Below are 19,880 nucleotides of genomic sequence, written 5' to 3' on the forward strand. Positions count from 1 at the left end.
TGACCCCTTGCAGACGCACTCACCAGAACACCTTCCTACTGTCTCTGTACGTTCCCCCTACTTACCAATTCGATTGTAAGCTGTTCGGGACAGGGACTCATTTTCCTAAATGTCACTTTTATGTCTGAAAGCACTTCCCATTATGTGTTATTTTTATTATTTGTTATTTATATGAGTATCACGTGTATTACTGCTGGTGCTATAAAAATAAAGATATACATACATACATACATAGGCGTTTTACAGACGCCCCTGCCCAGATGAGTTTCCAATCTATGTTTTTGGTGCCTGAAGCACAGGGAGATAAAGTAAATTGCCCAAGGTCACAAGGAGCCAACACCGGGAATTTAACCAGGTTCCCCCCCCCCCCCGATTCAAATGCATTATCATTGTTTACACCATTTGTGTCTTTACTCAGTGAGCCGCTCCTTATCCACTAAAGTGTGATACTGCTGATGACATAAAAAGTTCCATTGACCAATTTAATAAATACGGTGTGTTGTCTTTAGGCGAGAATGCAATCACACAATGTCGGCCTGTTTAGTTTCTTCATATCCTCTGAATGGGGAAGTGTTTGGCAATCAAATATTTTCTCTCCCCTTATCCCACCCACCCTGTCCTTAGAGAGCCAATAAAGACAGGGGGAGGTAGTAGGAACGGGACTGGCTGTACAAGCACTTGCTGATCACACAAGAGGGAGTAGCCAGTGGAAACCAAACTCCTCCTAAACCGAATTTAGGTAACAAAATTACAAAATTATCAAGTACCCAGATAAGACCCTTCAACATGTCACAGGAATTGGTTCACTCTGATCCTAGGAGGCAATGCCCCTTTTTAAAAGCCTTGAGGGTGAAGAGCAACTGTATTTTGTTTGGATGGCCAGCGTGACCACTTAACCTCCCCATTGCTGTGAATCGCAGACCACATATCGCTTGGCTGACAGACGTGCGTGACGCCATGCGCTCTGTCGCATACCTACTGTACTATATCCGCTGCCATACAGACACAGCCCTGGAGACAGTAAATCCTTCTACAGCTATATTTGTCTTTAACTCCGGGCTTTATCCTAAAACAGTGACATGATATCATTTAGCGTGGTGCTTACTCGGGTATGAATACTTTCAATGACGGAGGGACTTGCAATATCTCACAGTGCAGACGCCGGTTATACAAGGGTTGTGGTGCTGTGCAGAACTACAGCATGTTTAACCATTCACGGCTGCACACCGGGAAGGTTTTCAGTCAAACATCTAAAGGACCTAAGCAAGTTGTGTTAGTGATAATTAGAGGTAGGTTATTAAAGTGGTTATTAAAGAAATCCTGAAAACCTGGCCTCATGGTTGTTCTCGTGGACGGACTTTCCCCGTTTCATTACATAAACCTACACTTTAGAATTACCATTTGAATACAGACTCGGTAACACAATGGTTAATGTACTGAACAAAACAGACAGGTTTCTGCTTATACCGACTTTCAAAAGAATGACACAAAGTGAGGTGAAAGTGAAAATAAGAAGGAATTCGCAGGACAATTTAAAACAGTCTGGACCTGAAGGTCAACCTTTCTAATCTGCATACAATAGAACGTTTCACTGGGGAAAAGGGTGAGGTTTATAACGGTTTTAACTTTAAAACATGGATAAAGGAAGTTTAATCGAAATTGTTTTGCAAGTGGAATGGGTTTAAATGATCATCATCAGTAAAACTGTAGAAATAATCATCATGTTAAAAAAATACACAAAATCCAGGCCGCGCGCGTGGCGTTCTTGCGGATGCACACGAGCTAGGGAAGCGCCATGCACTCCACCGTTAGAATACACTGTAACCCCTGATCGCCGCTCCGATCAGCCCCGAGAGACACCGCACCAGCCGGGGATGGCACAAAAGAAAACACCCAAAACCGGGGACGCCCCAGATCTCTCCCGCTACAGCCACGGACAGCCAGCGATAGCGGAGAGAAGGAAGAATAAAGATGGCGCCGCCAAGGTGAGCGCACGGCTGCAACAACAGCCAGGGAAGGTGATAGGCAAGTTGCAGGACCTGAGGGGGATATGTCTGACAGAAAGGCTACCCCAAGAAACTCGGCGGAGAGGGCCCCAGCAGGGGAGGAGGCAGCGGTGAGAGCTGTTTTTGACAGAGCGGAGTATGGCAGAGAGAGAGACAGTAATTACTAAAGAGGACCTCCAGAACATGCTTAAAGAAATGCAAGCAGGCTTTCAGTCAGCTCTGGATAGAGCTGTAAAGGAATTTAAAAACAGAAGTTTCTTTATTGGCTAAAAGAAGTACGGAGTGTAAATATAAAAAGGACATTTCTTTACAAAATCAGGTAAATACGGACGATGAGGTCCTGCATCTCAATGAAGAGATATGAGGGATGGTATAGACGATATAGAGAAGAGGGAGCGAAGGCAGAGTTTACGAATCCGCCATGTCCCTGAGTCAGTCTCCGCAGAATCCCTCCAGCCATACCTTAAGAGACTGTTTCGTCAATTGATCCCCAGTTACAAGATGGTGATCTTCTGATGGACAGAGCTCAGAGCCATAGGACTGAGATTTTAAGACCCCAAAAGAAGCAGAGATGTGGTCCTAATACTCCACCAAAATGCAACCAAGGAAAGGATTGTAAAAGGCTGCAGAAACAGTAGCTACATTGAATTTGAAAACAATTCCATCCAGATCTTGGACATCTTTTTAGATGGGAAAGGTATACAGGGATATATCAAATAAGTATACATGGGAAGGATGTTGATCCAGGGATTAATCCGATTGCCAATTCTTGGAGTCAGGAAGGAATTAATTTTTCCCCTTAATGGGGTTTTTTGTTTGCCTTCCTCTGGATCAATAAGTAAGTATAGATATAGGATAAAGTATCTGTTGTCTAAATTTAGCATAGGTTGAACTTGATGGACCTATGTCTTTTTTCAACCTCATCTACTATGTAACTATGTAATATCTTCCAGGATCTGTCCACTGTGACAATTGAGAGGAGGAGAAGGCTGCGTCCAGTGATGGTGGTGCACCAGGAATAGGGTATTCATTACCGCTTGGTGGTAAACCATGAAGGCAGACAGGTCTCCCTCTGTTACCCCGAGGAATTAGCATCTTTTCTGTCGGCACTGGGTCTGACAGTGCTCGGGCCAGCACCGAAGACTTCGAGAGGATAACACGGATGATGATTGATCGGCTGAGGTGCTATTAGATTTATTCAATGATTTTCTTAGCGGAAAACAAATCCCCCACAGATGACGAAAGCCAATATACTGGTGATCCCTAAAAAGGGTAAGGACCCTTTATGTTAGCAACAGACCAATATCATTGCTCAATACGGATGTGAAAAATTATAGTAACATTTTGGCTAACAGGTTGAACTGTACTCCCTAGATGAATCCATTATGACCAGGTAGGTTTTGTGAGCGAACGCCAGGCATCGGATAACACAAGGACAATTATTAATGTGATAGACCAGATACATAAATCTAAGACGAAAGCAATGTTATTGAGCCTAGATGCGGAAAAGGCATTTGATAGGATAAGATGGGATTTTTTAGATAGGATGTTGGAAGCATGTGGATTTTCATTTTTTTTTTTTTTTTTTTTACAAGGGGTCCGGGGCCCCTCTACCAGACGCCGACAGTCACTTTGAAGATCCTGGGGTGGGAAAGGGGGAGGAGTCTGATAACAATTAAGAACGGGACTCGACAGGGTTGTCTCCTCTCTCCTCTTCTTTTTGCCCTGACAATTGAACCCATCATGTCAATCAGAGCTTCCCCAAGTATACCAAGGGATTCATATAAAAGATGTGTTACAAATTATCACTTTTTGAAGATGATATTCTTACTATAGCTAACCCATTGACATCTCTCCCGAATTTACAATACGCTCTCCGGAAGTTTGGAGAGTTGTCTGGGTATAAAGTTAATGTGGGAAAAGCAGAAGCGCTAAATTTAACGTTAATGGAAAAGGAGGTCGACGATCTTAAACGACATTTTGACTATACCGTAGGTGGAAAAAGACACATATGAAGTATTTGGGGATATACCTTAATAGGGACTACGACTCATTATATAAATATAACTATTCCAACCTTTTTTTTAAAATGATTAAAGATCTACAAGTTTGAAATTCCCACCATATTTCCTGGCTAGGGCGTATAACCGCGGGTAAGATGAATATTCTCTGTAGTTTTTATGTTACTTCCAAATATTACCAATATCTGTTCCACATATAAATATAAAAGAAATCCAAAACCGTATTATGCAATTCATTTGGAAACAAATAACAGAGAATAGTTAGGTCAATTATGCTCGAGTCTAAAGAAGGAGGGTGTCTAGCGGTTCCAAATATTCTAAAATATTATAAAGCTTCTCATTTGAAACAAGTGGTTTATTGGAATTCCCCGGGAGGGACCTATGCTTGGGTGGATCTGGAAAGCTCACTTAAATACCCGGTTGGCCTACCTACTCTGCTGTGGTCGAGCTCTAGGACTGGGCCTGGGCGACAGCCTGAGCTGGCGGTAATCGGGTTTACTTTAAAAATCTGGCAGTTAGCAAAAAAGAAATAAAAAGTTATGTCAACTACATCGAGACGTACGCCCCTGTTCGGTAATCCAGGGTTTTTGCCGGGGTTTCAGGGTCGGGATTTTGAAACCTGGAGACAGAGAGGAATTCTAGAGATGGGAGATCTAATGGAAAAATATAAGTTGATGTCGTTTGAGGAACTGATGAGAAAATATGGTTTCCATCGGACGGAGGTGTTTAAATATATGCAGGTCCAACATGTGCGCCAGGGCTTCTATGAGGAGGAATTCCCTAAATATACACGATTTGAAGATTTATGCAAAACAAAAAAAATATATATCAAAAAGGGCCTGATCTCATCCCTGTACCAAGGTGTAATCCCCCAAAAGAATACCCAGGCCCATAAATATATGGACCAGTGGGTAGTGGATTTCCAGACTGAAATAAGAAAGGACTGAGAAGATATATGGGACAATGCGGGCAAAACTTCTATATGTACAGTTACAAAGGAGAATATTTACAGCGTTTTGTTACGCTGGTATTACACCCCCAAAAGGTTCAAGCAAATGTTCCCGGAGACACCTGATAGATGTTGGAGGGGATGCGGACAGATGGGGGATTTAGCACATACATGGGGGTTTTGCCCAGTCGTGCAGAAGACATACTGCAGGACAGTTTTGACATTGATAGAAGATGTGACTGGATTCAAGGTTCCGCTAGACCCAATTTTAATTATTTTGGCTAAATCTATGGAAGATGTAAATCATTACTCTGCTAAATTAATGATGCATATTTTAACGGCGGCTAGGTGCGCGGTAGCTGCAGCGTGGAAAAAGGACACTGCCGCCCTCCAGAAGAGAGGTCATTAGAAGGGTTAACGATGTGCCATTAATGGAAAGACGCAACCCATTTTTGAATCACACCACAAGGAAGTTTGATAAGAGTCTGGGACCCCTGGGATGTTGGATAGGGGTGAGGCCCCGATAGGCTAGAGGATCTGGGAGTGATGCGTGTAGGATATGTCACTGATAAAATTCAAAACTTTGTATATGTTATGCGATTGTTGTCATTGTAACAATTCTGTCACAAAATGGTTGTTCCACCTCCCTCCCCTTTTTTATTTTCTGTACCCATTCCCTTCCCATTTAATAAAAATATGTTTAAAAAAAAAAAAAAAATGCACAATCAGACAGGCGGGATATTGGCTCAGTTTTCAGGTGGACAATTTTTAAATACCACTTCCATTAAGAGGCCGAGATGTACATAGTCCTAAAAAGCCTTGCATCGCTCAGTCAATAAAGGCATCATCTTGATCCAATTTTATCGGGGTGAGTTTACCAAAAAATACAAATAAAATCTGGAATATTGGAGTACTTACAGCACCAGAGCATATCGTTGTGGATTTTCATAGATGTGATATTTTGACACTGCAATTGAAATTTGTGATGTATCTTCAGGGTGTTTATGTCCCATGCAAATACCGTTCCGTCTACACTGCATGAATAGGATAAACTTTACATGCAATGGGGGGGAAAAGAGAAGAGAAAAAAATAACATCAATGTAACCAAAACCTGTTCTACCTCTCTCAGACCTTCTCTATCCATTGTATCATTCGATGTTAATGTGTTATTATATTTCTGCATGTTGGTTTATGTTCTTGTCTCATCTCCCTCCGTTGTACATTACAGCAATGTGGTCGCCTTATAAATAAATCATTTACATGCTCACAAGAATCTGGATGTGCGCAACCGGCACAGAATGTGGTTTAGCACCACTATTAGACATGTAACTAAGGCAACAAAGCAATGGGTATATGGTTTAATAATACGGACTAAACACACGTCACTCTATCCTAAAACAGAATTACACGTGAAACCAGCAATGCTTTGAAGGTCTCCGGTGGTGAAAGGGTTAGAAAACAAGCCCAAGCAAGGCACAAATTACATATAGATTAAGTATTTATACAAGAGAATTACAATATTATGTGTGATATAATGGCCCATATATACAAAAGCAACATTATGCATAAGACACCTTGCTGTGTCACAAGACATTTTATGGCCCAAAGCATAGCACTGCTTAGTAAATATGGACCTATAACAATACACAGTACAACACAGACTACCTTTTTTTTGGCTTAGGCTGCGCTTTAGTGCCTTGCAACGGTGACATCGCTCCGAAACAAATTCATTGACTCCGTCGCAAGCGCTTATAGTAAGCGCGACAACGACGGAGCAACCAAAAATTTTGAAGCCGGGTAAATTTGATTTTTTTAGAGACAGTCGCCACATGTGACTGTCTCTAAACCAATCAAATTGCGCAGCCCGCCCCTTTTAGTGGCGTCACTGGCCTTGTCGCCAGCGACGTCGCTTCAAATCAAATGATAACTTTCGCTGATGGCGATGTCATCGTTCGCGTCGCCAGCACTATAAGCGCGGCCTTATGATGAATATCTCTTCTCTTCCCCAGTTCAGAAAGCATTATGTGATAGGTACCACGTGTCAGGCAGGTGGGACGAACAAAAACAGGTCCCATACAGTATTACATGTCATGCTGCGCGGCTTAATCCAGGGGCACTCAACTCCAGGGAGCCCGCGCCCTCCACCCCCCAACAGGTCATATTTTCAGAATATCCCTGTTTCAGAACATGTGGATCAATCAGACCCTGCTTCAGCACAGACGGCTCAATCAGAAACTCAGTCTTTAACAGAGCCTCTGATTGAGCCACCTGTGCTGAAGCTGGGATATCCTGAAAACCTGACCTGTTGGGAGGGGGGGGGGGAAGGGGGCTTGAGGACTGGAGTCGAGCACCCCTGGATTAACCCATCTCATTAGTTAACATCAATCGCAAGTAAATAAGCGGAAGCTGGCGGACACACACATCACTAACCATGACAGGCAGATGTAGATAATGTAATGGGAACTATCGCCATTACACACCGTGTAGTATTGATGTGTGCCACATGACAACGCGCTGTGCTACAGATATAGATAAAGTGAGAAACATTTTAATGACTTGTAAGAAAAGTCTGTACAGTATTGCAGCAGCGGCAGCAGATACATACACACCTTCTCTGACGATTACTGTCTTCTGCTACGATGTCCACTACCTCACAGCGATGGTCAGTGAGCTGCTTATTACAGGACATGCTGTGAGTGTTTATGATATAGATGGTAGAATCACTTGAACCAATCCATACTTGGCTTTGTTCCACTCCCACCATGCATCTCTAGGAGAAAAAACATCCGACAGAAAATACATGCAGTACAGCCTCACAGATCTCATTCAAAATGCATTAAAAAATAAATAAATCAGCATTTCACACAGGTTTCCCAAGCTCTGGTCCATCTTGCAATCATATTCCAACGGCAGACAACTTTGGAAAACCCAACGGTTTAAAACAAAGCAAAAGGGAGTAAACAAGGCCATTGGATTATTGACACCTGACCCATTTATAACTTTGATTGAGATCATTTTTGCCTGGTTCTGTCCCAGCATGCTGCCTACATATGGACACACGTTCCCTTTGTCTCTCTTCCGACCCCCACCACCAGCTCTCATCGTGTGCCGTCTTACATTTAACGTCCTGCGGTACAAGGTACATGTCTCGTGCATCTTCCACCTGTCTTTTACAACCCTCATCTGTTTCTTCATCTAGTATTCAAACACTAGACAATTGAAGTGCACCTGAGAGATAGAGAAAGAACTCCTATATGTGTTGCACGCAACCAATTAGTAAATGTTTGAATTGAGATAAATTGATGGAAGGTAAAAGTTAACCTTTATTACATCAGAGTAACAAAAAGTGTATACCAGGGGTTATCAACGCCAGTCCTCAAGACCCCCCAACGTCAGGTTTTAAGGATATCGCTGCTTCAGCACAGGGGGCTCAATCAGCCCTGCTACAGCACAGATGGCTTTGACAGTCTTTGACTGAGCCACTGATTGAGCCACCTGTGCTGAAGCTGGGATATCCTGACCTGTTGTGGGGGGTCTTGAGGACGGAGTTGAGAACTCCTGGTGTATACTATAAAATGGAGGTGTTACTAGGATAACTGCAATGTAAATATAAAACAATAAGGTGCTGATATAATGCGGCGAGAATAAAAACGGAAGTTCCCCCCAGGGGACAGGACTGCCTGTGCTGCTGGTGCTGAATGCCCAGAGGAAGTGCATATACTGTAGCAGTCACACGGTGTAACCACATTGATTTATCCAAGTCATTTCACAGCGAATATGCTTGCGGTGAAGTTTACCTCATTACATCACTGTGCTAGCTGTAACGCACAGCAAAAGGCAGACATTGTGGCGATTGCTGCTTGTGGTTTAATGAGCATTTTACTGTCCGTCAGCACTGAAAAGCAACACGAGACACAAATGTGTGTTATTTAGTAGACCGTTCATACAGAAAAGTAACACTACGGCTCAAATGTGATTGACATAATTTTCAACAGACTGCTAGCTGTAACTGACAGCAGGTAATTGCACATCTGGAGGATAGTTATAATAAGAGATAGATACTGTAGCAACTTCATAGAGTCCCTTGTGTTTTTTGCATGTAGTTTGGTGAGCATTTGCCTGTCAGTAGAACAAATGAGGCTCAGATGTTTGTTTGTTGTTAAGTACCACGTTGATATCTTAGGCTGCGGCCATGGTGATCGTGACGGCGCGCAGGAGGACGCGCTTGCGCGATCACTTAGATGTTCCTCTATGAGGCCGTCTATAGAGTGCACCAACGCGCACGGGAGCAGAGGTGCCGGAGCTCGCGATGCAGGAGAGAACAGAAAAATCTGTTTTCACGCACGGCAGCCGGGTCACGTGAACCTGTGATGTCACGGCCACGCCCACCGACACGCCTCCCCGTCTGCTCTGCATGCAGGACACACATCTCTCCTGCTGCAGGCGGCAGGGAAAAGCCGAGTGAACGCTTGCGCCCTCTCCAGCGTTCACCATGGCCGCAGCCTTAGATGCATCACCAATGGCATAGATGTTCAACAGTATATTAGGACTGTATATCACTAATCCCTACTCAGTGACACTAGTGTGAGGGTCACTAAAGCAGTGATTATAGAGGGGAGTAAAGGCAGTATAGAAATCCAAATAGTCAGGGGTAGTTGCTACCTGTATGCCGAGTCGTTGTTAATGAATTGGTGCTGGTAGTTGAGAGTCAACGGTATATGAGTGCAGGAGGCGGTAGTTGCTATAGAATCTTAGAATTGCTTACAGCCCAAATACTCAAGCCCTACAATAAAGGAGGGTAGCGGGAGGCGCAAGATATAGGCGCAATATGTGCCATATAAAAGAACGCTTTCACCGAGTATGAGCAGTTGGCTCTGCAGCGCACTCTGTGTAATATGCACTAATAAAACCTTTTTTATTATTACAATTTGCGTGTACATTCATACCCCGGCGGCAGCAGTGAACCGCCTCGCAACATTCTATTTTTGGCTATAAACACACAGAGTACTTCCGTGAATGGGAGAAGTGCGGTACCTGATGGTTACTAGCACCAAACAGGTATACAGAGGAGCACGAATGGCTCCAATCACGGAAGGGGAGTTCCCCATTCCGTGGCCGCCTGAGGTGAACAGTGGCGAACGAGTGATGTCGGCAGAGACCCAACGTACGTTTCGCTGTTGAAACAGCTTCTTCCACAAGCAACACAAGCTAGCACACGGATGTAATGAGGTAAACGTCACCTCAAGCATATTCGGTTTGAAATGACTTCAGTAAATCAATGTGGTTACACCATTTTTCTGTCCCCTTGTGACTGCGATATGCACTTCCTCCTATTAGTCACCACCAGCAACACAGACAGTCCTGTCCGTCCCCTGGGGTGAATTTCCGTGTTTATTCTCACTGCATTATATCAGCACCTTATTGTTTATATTTAAAGTGTAGTTATCCTAGTAGGTTGCTAAAACATCTAGTCTGTTTTATAGTATACACTTTTTGTTACTCTGATGTAATAAAGTTTTACCTTCCATCAATTTATCAGAATTCAGACATTTCTCAATTAGTGGCATGCACCACATATCGGATTTCATTCCTGGTGTATCTCTCGGGTACACTTCAATTGTTTAAATTACCTCCTAGGTACTTTAGCACCCATTTTAATATCCTTCCACCGATTTAAGTCAAGTGAGGTTTGTCTACACAATACTATTCAAATACTCCTTAATTTTTGCTGAATTGTGCTTGTGATAAAAGATGGAATACGGTGTTTAACTTACCAGTTTAGCATTTCCTACTTTAAAACAATGTTGTTGAATGGACCATGTAGAAGCATTGAACACAACTACTTTCCCCTCACGTAGAGCACACCATAATTTGGGGAAGTCGTCTCTTTCTGATGCGTCAAGCTGCCCTGCAATATAAAAGAAAAACAGTTGTCCGACGGTGCAATTCTGCCCTAAAACAACCAAGGTAAACATAGTTCATAAAAAAAAAAATAATACATCTCAAAACCTAAACTTTAACGGTTTAATCCAAAATTCTTGGAGCCTTAACGCTATGTATAGTGTACGGAGCTATCGAAACCTCAGGGTTTCTCCTACAAAAGTGTACTGTGTTCTTTTACACAAACAGTTGAATAATACCTATGAGGTGTGGAAAGAGCTGCACCGTACAATTTAATCTAGGAAGTTTTCTACTGTTGGTCTTCTAAAAAGGTATCACAGCCAACATCAGATCTGCGTGAAGGTTTGACACTGTATCAAGGAGATTTTTTTGGTGGCTACTTTTCAGAATTCCACCTGCCCTCATTATTTGCTCAGCCTCCCAAGTGATGTCCATGATATAGTCAGACTGGAATTAACCTCTCTGCCGCCCCCCACATGGCTATTGTAAATGAAAGTGGAGGAGGCTCCACTTCGATGGGGCGAGTCAATCCAATGGAGCCATCATCCAGATCATGCATGTGGCTGCTTAGATGTATAAAAGTAACACCACTTTAAGGGACAGTCTTGCCAGGGGAGCCTTGGCATCTAAACTGAGGCATCTTAAAGTGATCATCTTTGAGTGAGAATATATAGTTAGACTATAGTTTGACTAGAGACTGCATCTTTCTGCAAACTCTTCTACACAAGGCAAAAAAGGTGAGCTACTCTGACCAAACTATGATCCCATGCTTGTAAGCCTGCGCACTTAACCCCCCACCCCTTCACACCTTATTTTACTGCAGCCTCTCCAAATACTGACTGCACACAACTGCGCCACCTCTCAACCCTCACCAAACCATGAATAAGCCCAGCATTGCAATGCAGCAAAATATTTTGACAAGGAAAAGGCACACTGCTGCTGTTTATAGTCTGTACACACTCACTTGGTTCACTACAGCTTCATGCAGCATTACCTGTGATAATGAACCTGGTATGTACTTCAACTTTGTTCTCTCTCGTGGCCTCATGGAAATGTTAGTCTCTCTATCCACTGAAAACTCCTACCTCCTGGACCACAACCAACATCACCATACACCCTGGATTACTCAAAAGCCTTGCACTATCTACTGAATGTTGGTGGAGAACACTGAAAACCAGCACACCAACCACTAATGGCAAACATCACAAATTTACAACTTGCAAACAACTACTCAAATTTCTACTCATACTATTACTCGCTTTAGCAGGTGATATTGAACCTAACCCAGGCCCTCCCTTTTCAACTCTGTCCCATACCCCTGAGAATACCCCCTTCAAATTCCAAAAAGGTCAATCTGTCGCCCATATAAATATCCGGAGCCTGCTGCCCAAAAACTGGACGAACTAAGGGCATGGTGCCTTATGCATAAACCTAAAGCCATCGTTCTCGCAGAAACATGGCTAACCCCTAAAACCCCTGATACAAATATCGCCCTTCAGGGATACTCAATTTCTTGGAAAGATAGGTCAAAGAGAGGAGGAAGGATGTTATTTAATATTGCAGACACCTTACAAGTTACACTGTTAAATGGCCTCCCAAGCTCACCCTCTTTTGAAATCCTAGTTGGCAAAATCTGCCTCCCCTTTTCTAAGCCAATCTTGGTTGCTGGCATCTACCACCCCCCTAAAGCCCATCAACAGTCCATGACTAATATCACCCAGTTTCTTGACTCCATTTCCTCTCTGAATGAGAAGAGTGAGCTGCTAATTCTTGGGGATTTCAACTTCAACGACCCTAAAAACCACAAAATCCAGATATAACTCAAGTCACTTAACCTAACGCAACTCATTTCCCAAACCACACGGACGAACCTGAAATCTCACAAACATTCCTTGCTAGACTGGAAACCCTACTGACATTGCAAATGTATTCAATGATTACTTTGTGGGGTGTGCTACTAACTTATTAGCGAAACGCATCCTAAACCACAAATATGAATCTCATTCTGTGAGTACCCCTATAGCCCCACCCTCTCCCAACACTGCTCACAATTTTAAATTTGTCCCAGTATCCGAAGAGGAGATTACACAAGGGCTCCTCAAATTAAAACTAAGCAGCAAATGTGGACCTGATTTACTGAAATTTAAGTTCCTAAGACTTGGTGCCCCAGCCATTGCCAAACCAATTGCTTTCATAGACAACTCTATTCTGTCTGCAGGCCATATCCCTAAGACCTGGAAAACTGCCAGAGTCGTCCCAATCTTCAAAAGTGGGGACAAAAACACTGTCTCAAACTAAAGGCCAATCTCTCTTCTCCCAATACTATCCCAAGTCATGGAAAAATGTGTTCACTCCCAATTAAGCGATTACTATACCAAGACAAATTTCCCTAGCCAATTCCAACCTGGCTTTTGCCCCAAACACTCCACCGTAACTACCCTGCTAAAAGTATGCAATGAAATCCAGTGTGGAATGGAACAGGGACAACTCACTGGTGCAGTATTCCTAGATTTTGCAGAGGCTTTTGATACTGTTGATCATGTTATCTTGTTTAACAAACTCCAGAGCTCAGGAATAGGGAAGCATGCTTTAAACTGGTTTCATTCCTACCTATCAGGTAGATCCCAATATGTGTCCATCTCAGGCTCTAACTCCAACCCCCTGGATATCACCTGTGGTGTCCCACAAGGCTCTGTTCTGGGGCCCCTACTCTTCTCAGTGTTCATTAATGATCTTCCTACAGTTTGTAAGGGAGCTTCAATACACATGTATGCAGATAACACAATCTTATATACACACAGCCATAGCCTCTCCGAGCTTGAACACATACTTCAGTCTGACGTTTTGAGACTTGAAAATTGGATTTCCCAAAACAAACTGTTTTTAAACACTGACAAGACTAACAATTGTATTTGGAACCAAGGCTACATTTTTTCAAGCTTCCAATGACAGACCTCCAGCTCAGAACCAACACTAACACCACCCTAACTACTGTTACTAGTTTTAAATACCTGGGCATATGGTTTGACTCCCACTTAACATTCGGGATGCACATTGATACCCTGACATCCAAAACCTATGCCAAACTACTGTAGTGATGACGATTATTCTAAAACAAACCTGGGGCAATCTCCAAAAAGACCCGGGTACATGCTGGGTATATGCTGCAACATTTCACACATTTCTGCAGACAGACTAATGGCCCATCGGATTAACAGCTGGGGTCCCTGGCAGTCCCATTCAAACTGAATGGGACTGCCAGGGACCCCTGCTGTGTTAATCCGATGGGCCATTAGCCTCTGCAGAAATGTCACTGAAATGTACCCAGCATGTACCTGGCTAATTTAAGGCAAGTTTTAGAATACTAGTTGGCTCGTCTGTAGGTGTACTTTAAAGGAACAAATCCTCCTTAAGGCTGCGCTTATAGTGACTGGCGATGCGACATCACTCCAAAACAAATACATTGACTCCGTCGCAAGCGCTTATAGTAAGCGCGATGGCGACCCAAAATTTTGAAGCTGGGTCTATTTGATTTTTTAAGAGACAGTCGCCACATGTGACTGTCTCTAAACCAATCAGAGACCGCGGCCCGCCCCCTTTCGTGACGTCACAGGCCTTGTCGCCAGCGACGTCGCTTAAAATCAAATTATAACTTTCGCTAGTGGCGACGGCATCGGTCGCGTCACCGTTGCCAGCACTATAAGCGCGGCCTAAGTCTGCTGGTCAGAAAGCGTATCGCACAGCAGATGCTAATGCCAATAATCGACTATGGGGAAATATTATACGGCTCGGCACCCCAAACCCACCTTAGCAAACTTGACAATTCAATTTGTCATTTTGTTCTCCAATGCAACTACAACACATCACTGCGAAATGCTCAAAGAACTAGATTGGTCATTACTTGAGTCTAGGTGCAAAGTTCACCTTTCCTGTCTTGCCTTCAAATACTTTCTGGGCAAGCTACCCGTCTATCTGAACAAGCTCCTCACCCCTACCACATGCAGCACTTAGCTGAGATCTGACTCCAAAAGACTGTTCATGGTCCCAAGGTTCAGTAAAGTATCCGGCTGCTCCTCCTCTTACCGTGCACCCCAAAACTGGAACAATCTACCGGACACTCACAGCCACCACCAGTCTAAATTCTTTCAAAACTAAAGCTGTCTCACATTTTAATCTGGTCTGTAACTGTTATATACGTCTATAATATATATAATCTCTAACTCTGCATGCTATGTCTTGTATATAATGTATACCCTGTTCACTTATGTAACCATGTATTATTTGTCATCTTACCTCTATGCCCAGGACATAATTGAAAACGAGAGTTAAAGCTCAATGTATTACTTCCGGGTAAAACATTTTAGAAATAAATCTGACAACGTACTGGTACTTCAAAAGGGCCCGGGCACCAGAGACGATGACATAGGGGGTACATCTATATGGCAGCATAAAGGTTATATCTCCTATGACTTTCAATCCCAGGCAGCAGGGGGTTTATACGGTGTTTAATTTAGAAGTTTAGGAGGGGCCAGCAGGAATCTAGGGTGTGCCATTTCACATCGTAGAATTAGAAATGTTTGGAGTATCCCAAGTATCTAAAAATACCAGAAATCAAATGGAGTCCAACATAGACTTAACTAGTTCACATAGCGCTTTTCTCCCAATGGGACTCCAACCGCATCACAATTACAGTATAGAGCGCGGTACGCAGCACATAGGAATTTTTGCCAGACAATCCCTGCCCAGATGAGCTTACAATCTATGATTTTTAACGTGACTTGCCCAAGGCCAAAAGGAGCTCGCACCAGGAATTGAACCAGGTTCCCCTGATTCAAACGCAGTGTCATTGTTCAGAGTTAGTGTCCTTCTCCCTTCACAGCTGTTTAAAATAAGAGGCAGATGGAGGTTGGCCAAGCGATCCATACATACCAATTATTTCTGTGTTTCTCTTTTTAGCAACATAATTACACACAAACTGGGCTGAAGTGAAACACATCTGGTCATATATATTATGCGGTGCTAAACCTTAATGCACCTCACAACTTATTCATCTAAATAGGACATAAGGTACCTTATAGTTTAGCACTACTTAGTTAATATGACTCGTGTTGGGTCCTGGAACCAGCTGTGTGGAACCTCCCAAAAACTTTTATCCATGCAGCTCACACATGAAATAAATCACAAACTCGTCATGGTTGTGTTTCACCGTGACAGTATTATTTCAACAAGTGCAGCAGCAGCCACTCAAACATTTTGCACATGAAAATAGGTACCACTCATGTTGGCTGGAGACACTTCCAAGCAATTACAACCTACATAGTATAACACACACACACACACACACACACACACACACACACACACACACACACACACACACACACACACACACACACACACACACACACACACACACACACACACACACACTTTAATAAGAACAGATGGTCTTACAAAACGTGCAGTGCTAAATATGTACAGTTGGAGAGTATAATGCAGTGAACAGTGGGTTTTTTTTATGTGCAATAGTAAATTATTATTATTATTATGTGCATAGTGATAAATAAGGGGTATACAGTAGCTCCATAAATTAAGATTTTGGAAAACATAGTACAGAAGAGGACAGGTGACAACCAGGATTATGTACATTTGTAATGCAACATTTTGGGGACCTACAGTATTTACCAAGCACTGCCAAGTCCTAAAACACTTTAAAGAACTCCAAGGCACCCTATGTTCTGTCTTAGTTAATTGGCCATGAGGGGTCGCAGAACAGCGAGATTAGTCTTCAGAGAAGACTGACAAGAAGAGGGTGTGATGGAAATTTGGGAAGCAGTGGGGCTGGTGTAAAGTTCTGAGAATGTTAGAGTAGAAAATACAATGATCTTAAAGCAGCTGAACACTACAGAGTAGTGTGCAAGCAACAGCAGAAATTATATAAAAAGGGACAGAAGAGATGTAAGCCGATTGTCATGCAGGGTTACCTGGAAAGGAATACAGGTATGAATGCCACATGGTTAAGTGACTGGTTAAGAGAAATTAAACTCAAAAACTGACGTAATCTGAACGGCTAGCCAAGAAGGAAGTTAGGACACGTGACCCAAGAGAGTTAAACCTTGAGATAAATCAGTGTGCAGCACAAGGGCACATACTGTGTGCAAATTGTAGCTGCAAAGTAAAACAGCAAGAGGACTGGCGAGATCGAAACGGTTTAATAAACCCAGTATGCATCTAGTACCCACAAAAAGTTGCATAGCACAATACAGATGAGACATAAAAGGTTTATTACCTGGTGTGTACAGCAACACATCAACAGACTGTGAAATGGTCTCACCCGCGGAAGGGTTAATCCTGTGCTTCAAAGTTTCGGAAGTTGTTTTTGGGACCATCATGGGCACTAAAACAAAATATAAATCAAACTACGGCACTGGACGCCTATCTTGTGACATTACCACCACATGCAACATCCATGTTACATCCACCCGCTCAACATGCAACGTCTATATTACAGCCACCCGCTCAACATGCAACGTCTATATTACAGCCACCCGCTCAACATGCAACGTCCATGTAACAGCCACCCGCTCAACATGCAACGTCTATGTTACAGCCACCCGCTCAATATGCAACGTCCATGTTACAGCCACCCGCTCAACATGCAACGTCCATGTTACAGCCACCCGCTCAACATGCAACGTCTATGTTATAGGTCTGCTAAGATAAAAAAAAGTTTTGCATACTCCCTATGCCATGCATAGAATGGTCATTCTAAATGGCACACGGCATGTTTGTGTGACACGTCTGTTTCACTCCTTTTTACTATATAATGCACACCAGGTTCCTCAGACATAGAAGTGGTTAAATTGACTATTATAAGGTGGGGTAAAATAAAACTGCACAAGGCAGAAGGATCAAATCGAAAAATTGTACTGGAGAGAAAAAAGAAATCTCATAAAACACTAAAAAGCAGAAGTGAATTATAATTTTGAGCCACTTTCCAAAAACATTCAATTTCAAAAGATAATCAAACAAGCGAATACCCCAACTAATGCATCACATATCAGGATGAGCCGGCTTGTACATGGTCCTTATGACCTCCTATTCCATGATAAAGAAGTTCTTTACAGTTCTCAAATGTAAAAAATGATGTATTGCAGATACAACCATTGCCACTAGCTATGAGAAATGTCACAATCTTGAAAGGAAGAGAGAGGAATGAGGTCCTAAGTGAAAGCACCTTCATTCTTCATCTTGTCAAAGTGAGATAGTTTGGAAGCAGCATAAATGGCTTTTGAGGTTTGCAGAGAGCCAACCACGGCATCCATCAGAAGGACATTTGTAAGAGCTTCTTGGATGTACTGAGGATCCTGCAAAATATACAGTAAATGAAAATAATAAGCTTGGTATTTTCTTCATCTGAAATCGGTGTCTCAAATGATGTTCATGTTCTAATGTCAAAATAAATACATCAAAAAGCAAAACAAAACATAATGAACATTGTAAATATTGCAAAGTATTGTGCGTGTAGCCCTCCTCTGGGGGGTTAAAGACCCCTGGTGTGGGATAACTCTGGTATTGCCCCGCCCCCATCATGTGTTGTAGCATGACAGTGCAGATAGGGATTGCCACTCCCTTGCAGGTCTTGTGACCCGTGATGTCCCCGTAGGAAGATATGGTGTATATATAGCTCCACCCAATGTTCTAGAAGCAGGTTCCCCTGAGTTCTGGCAGAGGGCCTCACTAGGAGTCCTGTAAATATGTAGATGTGTATTAAGAATGTCCTGTCCCTGTTTATTGTTGTCAGTTATGTAACATGCCCTATATAGTTAGCGCCTATAATAATGGCCCAAGATTGTTCTCAAGCGGCAAGAGCAGTAAGCATGTACTTAGCAGGAGTTCAGAGTAGTAGCTCTGGAGCCTAATCGGATCAGTCCCACCGGAAACTAATTAGTAAACTCCTGATCCAATATGCACATTGTAATGGGATACTGATCCAAGGAAGCAGGGTGTATTCCCAACACGGGTCCACTTGAGCTGGGCACTATCGAGACTATGCATGAGATTCCTTTTGTATTGGTTAGATTTCCAAACAAGAACAAGTACCTCCCCAGGATAGGAGTGAGGGCTACCATGGGAAGAAGCACAGACATTAACTGGTGGCAAATCATAAAGTTACTTCACATTAGTGTATGTCCTTGTATGGCTAGCCTTAAACAGATGTTAATAAAGTTTTTTTTGTACGATAAAAATTCCTAGCGCCCATCCTTCTTCTATCTGAATATCCACGCCCAGCCTGCACTGACCCAGAAAGGCCTCCGAGGGGAACGGGGGACAAGATAATAATAAAATACTCACACGGCCCTTTGTGAGTAAAAATATATATTGGTATCTTGTAAGGTTACCAATATATATTTTTACTCACACAGGGCCGTGTGAGTATTTTATTATTATCTTGTTCCCCGTTCCCCTCAGAGGCCTTTTTGGCCCCTTGCAAATTCTACACTATTGTCAACTGTGTATGTGTTTTAACCCCTTGCTCCCCCTGTTTCTTCTGTTTCACGTTCTGTTAAGGGCCTTGGATTTTCCCTTCTGGGGTTGCAGCAGAGGGGACTCTTAGTGCTATCTCCCATCATTTTGAGAGACCTCAACTGTTGGTTTGAATTAGTGTTTTAAACTTATCTTTAATCCTGACCCATTTATTTAAGGTAAGCGCCCGGTTTCTTTTTGTTTTGCACTGACCCAGAACCCTGAACAGGTATGAGAGATAAGAGTTGAACTATATACATGGCAATGCTCAATGTAAACTCTTTTAGATCCGGGTAAGGAGGGTTATATTTAGTTCTGCATCAAGTTAGATTTTCTGTACGAAAACACTACTTTTGTGGGCTGACTGTGTGTAGAGATGCTCATTATCTATATCAGCGGTGGCTCGTCTTCAAGGGTCAGCAACAGGTCCGGCTTGAGGACTGGAGTCTATACATTAGGCAGTATGTTACTTTTCA

At 42.8% G+C, this 19,880-nt stretch overlaps 1 protein-coding gene across 5 annotated transcripts in view; it reads right to left on the reverse strand.

The window, feature by feature from the left end:
* DENND3 (DENN domain containing 3) overlaps positions 1 to 19,880 on the reverse strand; it is an 80,224-nt gene that overhangs the window by 4,796 nt on the left and 55,548 nt on the right. For 4 of the 5 annotated variants that reach the window (XM_075581647.1, XM_075581646.1, XM_075581648.1 and 1 more), the window contains 5 exons: positions 18,116 to 18,245; positions 17,168 to 17,275; positions 10,752 to 10,885; positions 7,587 to 7,747; positions 5,895 to 6,028 (listed from right to left, as the gene is read on the reverse strand). In XM_075581647.1, coding sequence (XP_075437762.1) covers positions 5,895 to 6,028; positions 7,587 to 7,747; positions 10,752 to 10,885; positions 17,168 to 17,275; positions 18,116 to 18,245 — 667 coding nt within the window. Of the gene's footprint in view, positions 1 to 5,894; positions 6,029 to 7,407; positions 7,497 to 7,586; positions 7,748 to 10,751; positions 10,886 to 17,167; positions 17,276 to 18,115; positions 18,246 to 19,880 lie in introns of all 5 variants that reach the window. The other variant, XR_012791399.1, reaches the window with a different exon arrangement.

The sequence above is a fragment of the Ascaphus truei genome, chromosome 2 (genome assembly GCF_040206685.1).
Source record: "Ascaphus truei isolate aAscTru1 chromosome 2, aAscTru1.hap1, whole genome shotgun sequence".
Lineage (NCBI taxonomy): Eukaryota > Metazoa > Chordata > Amphibia > Anura > Ascaphidae > Ascaphus > Ascaphus truei.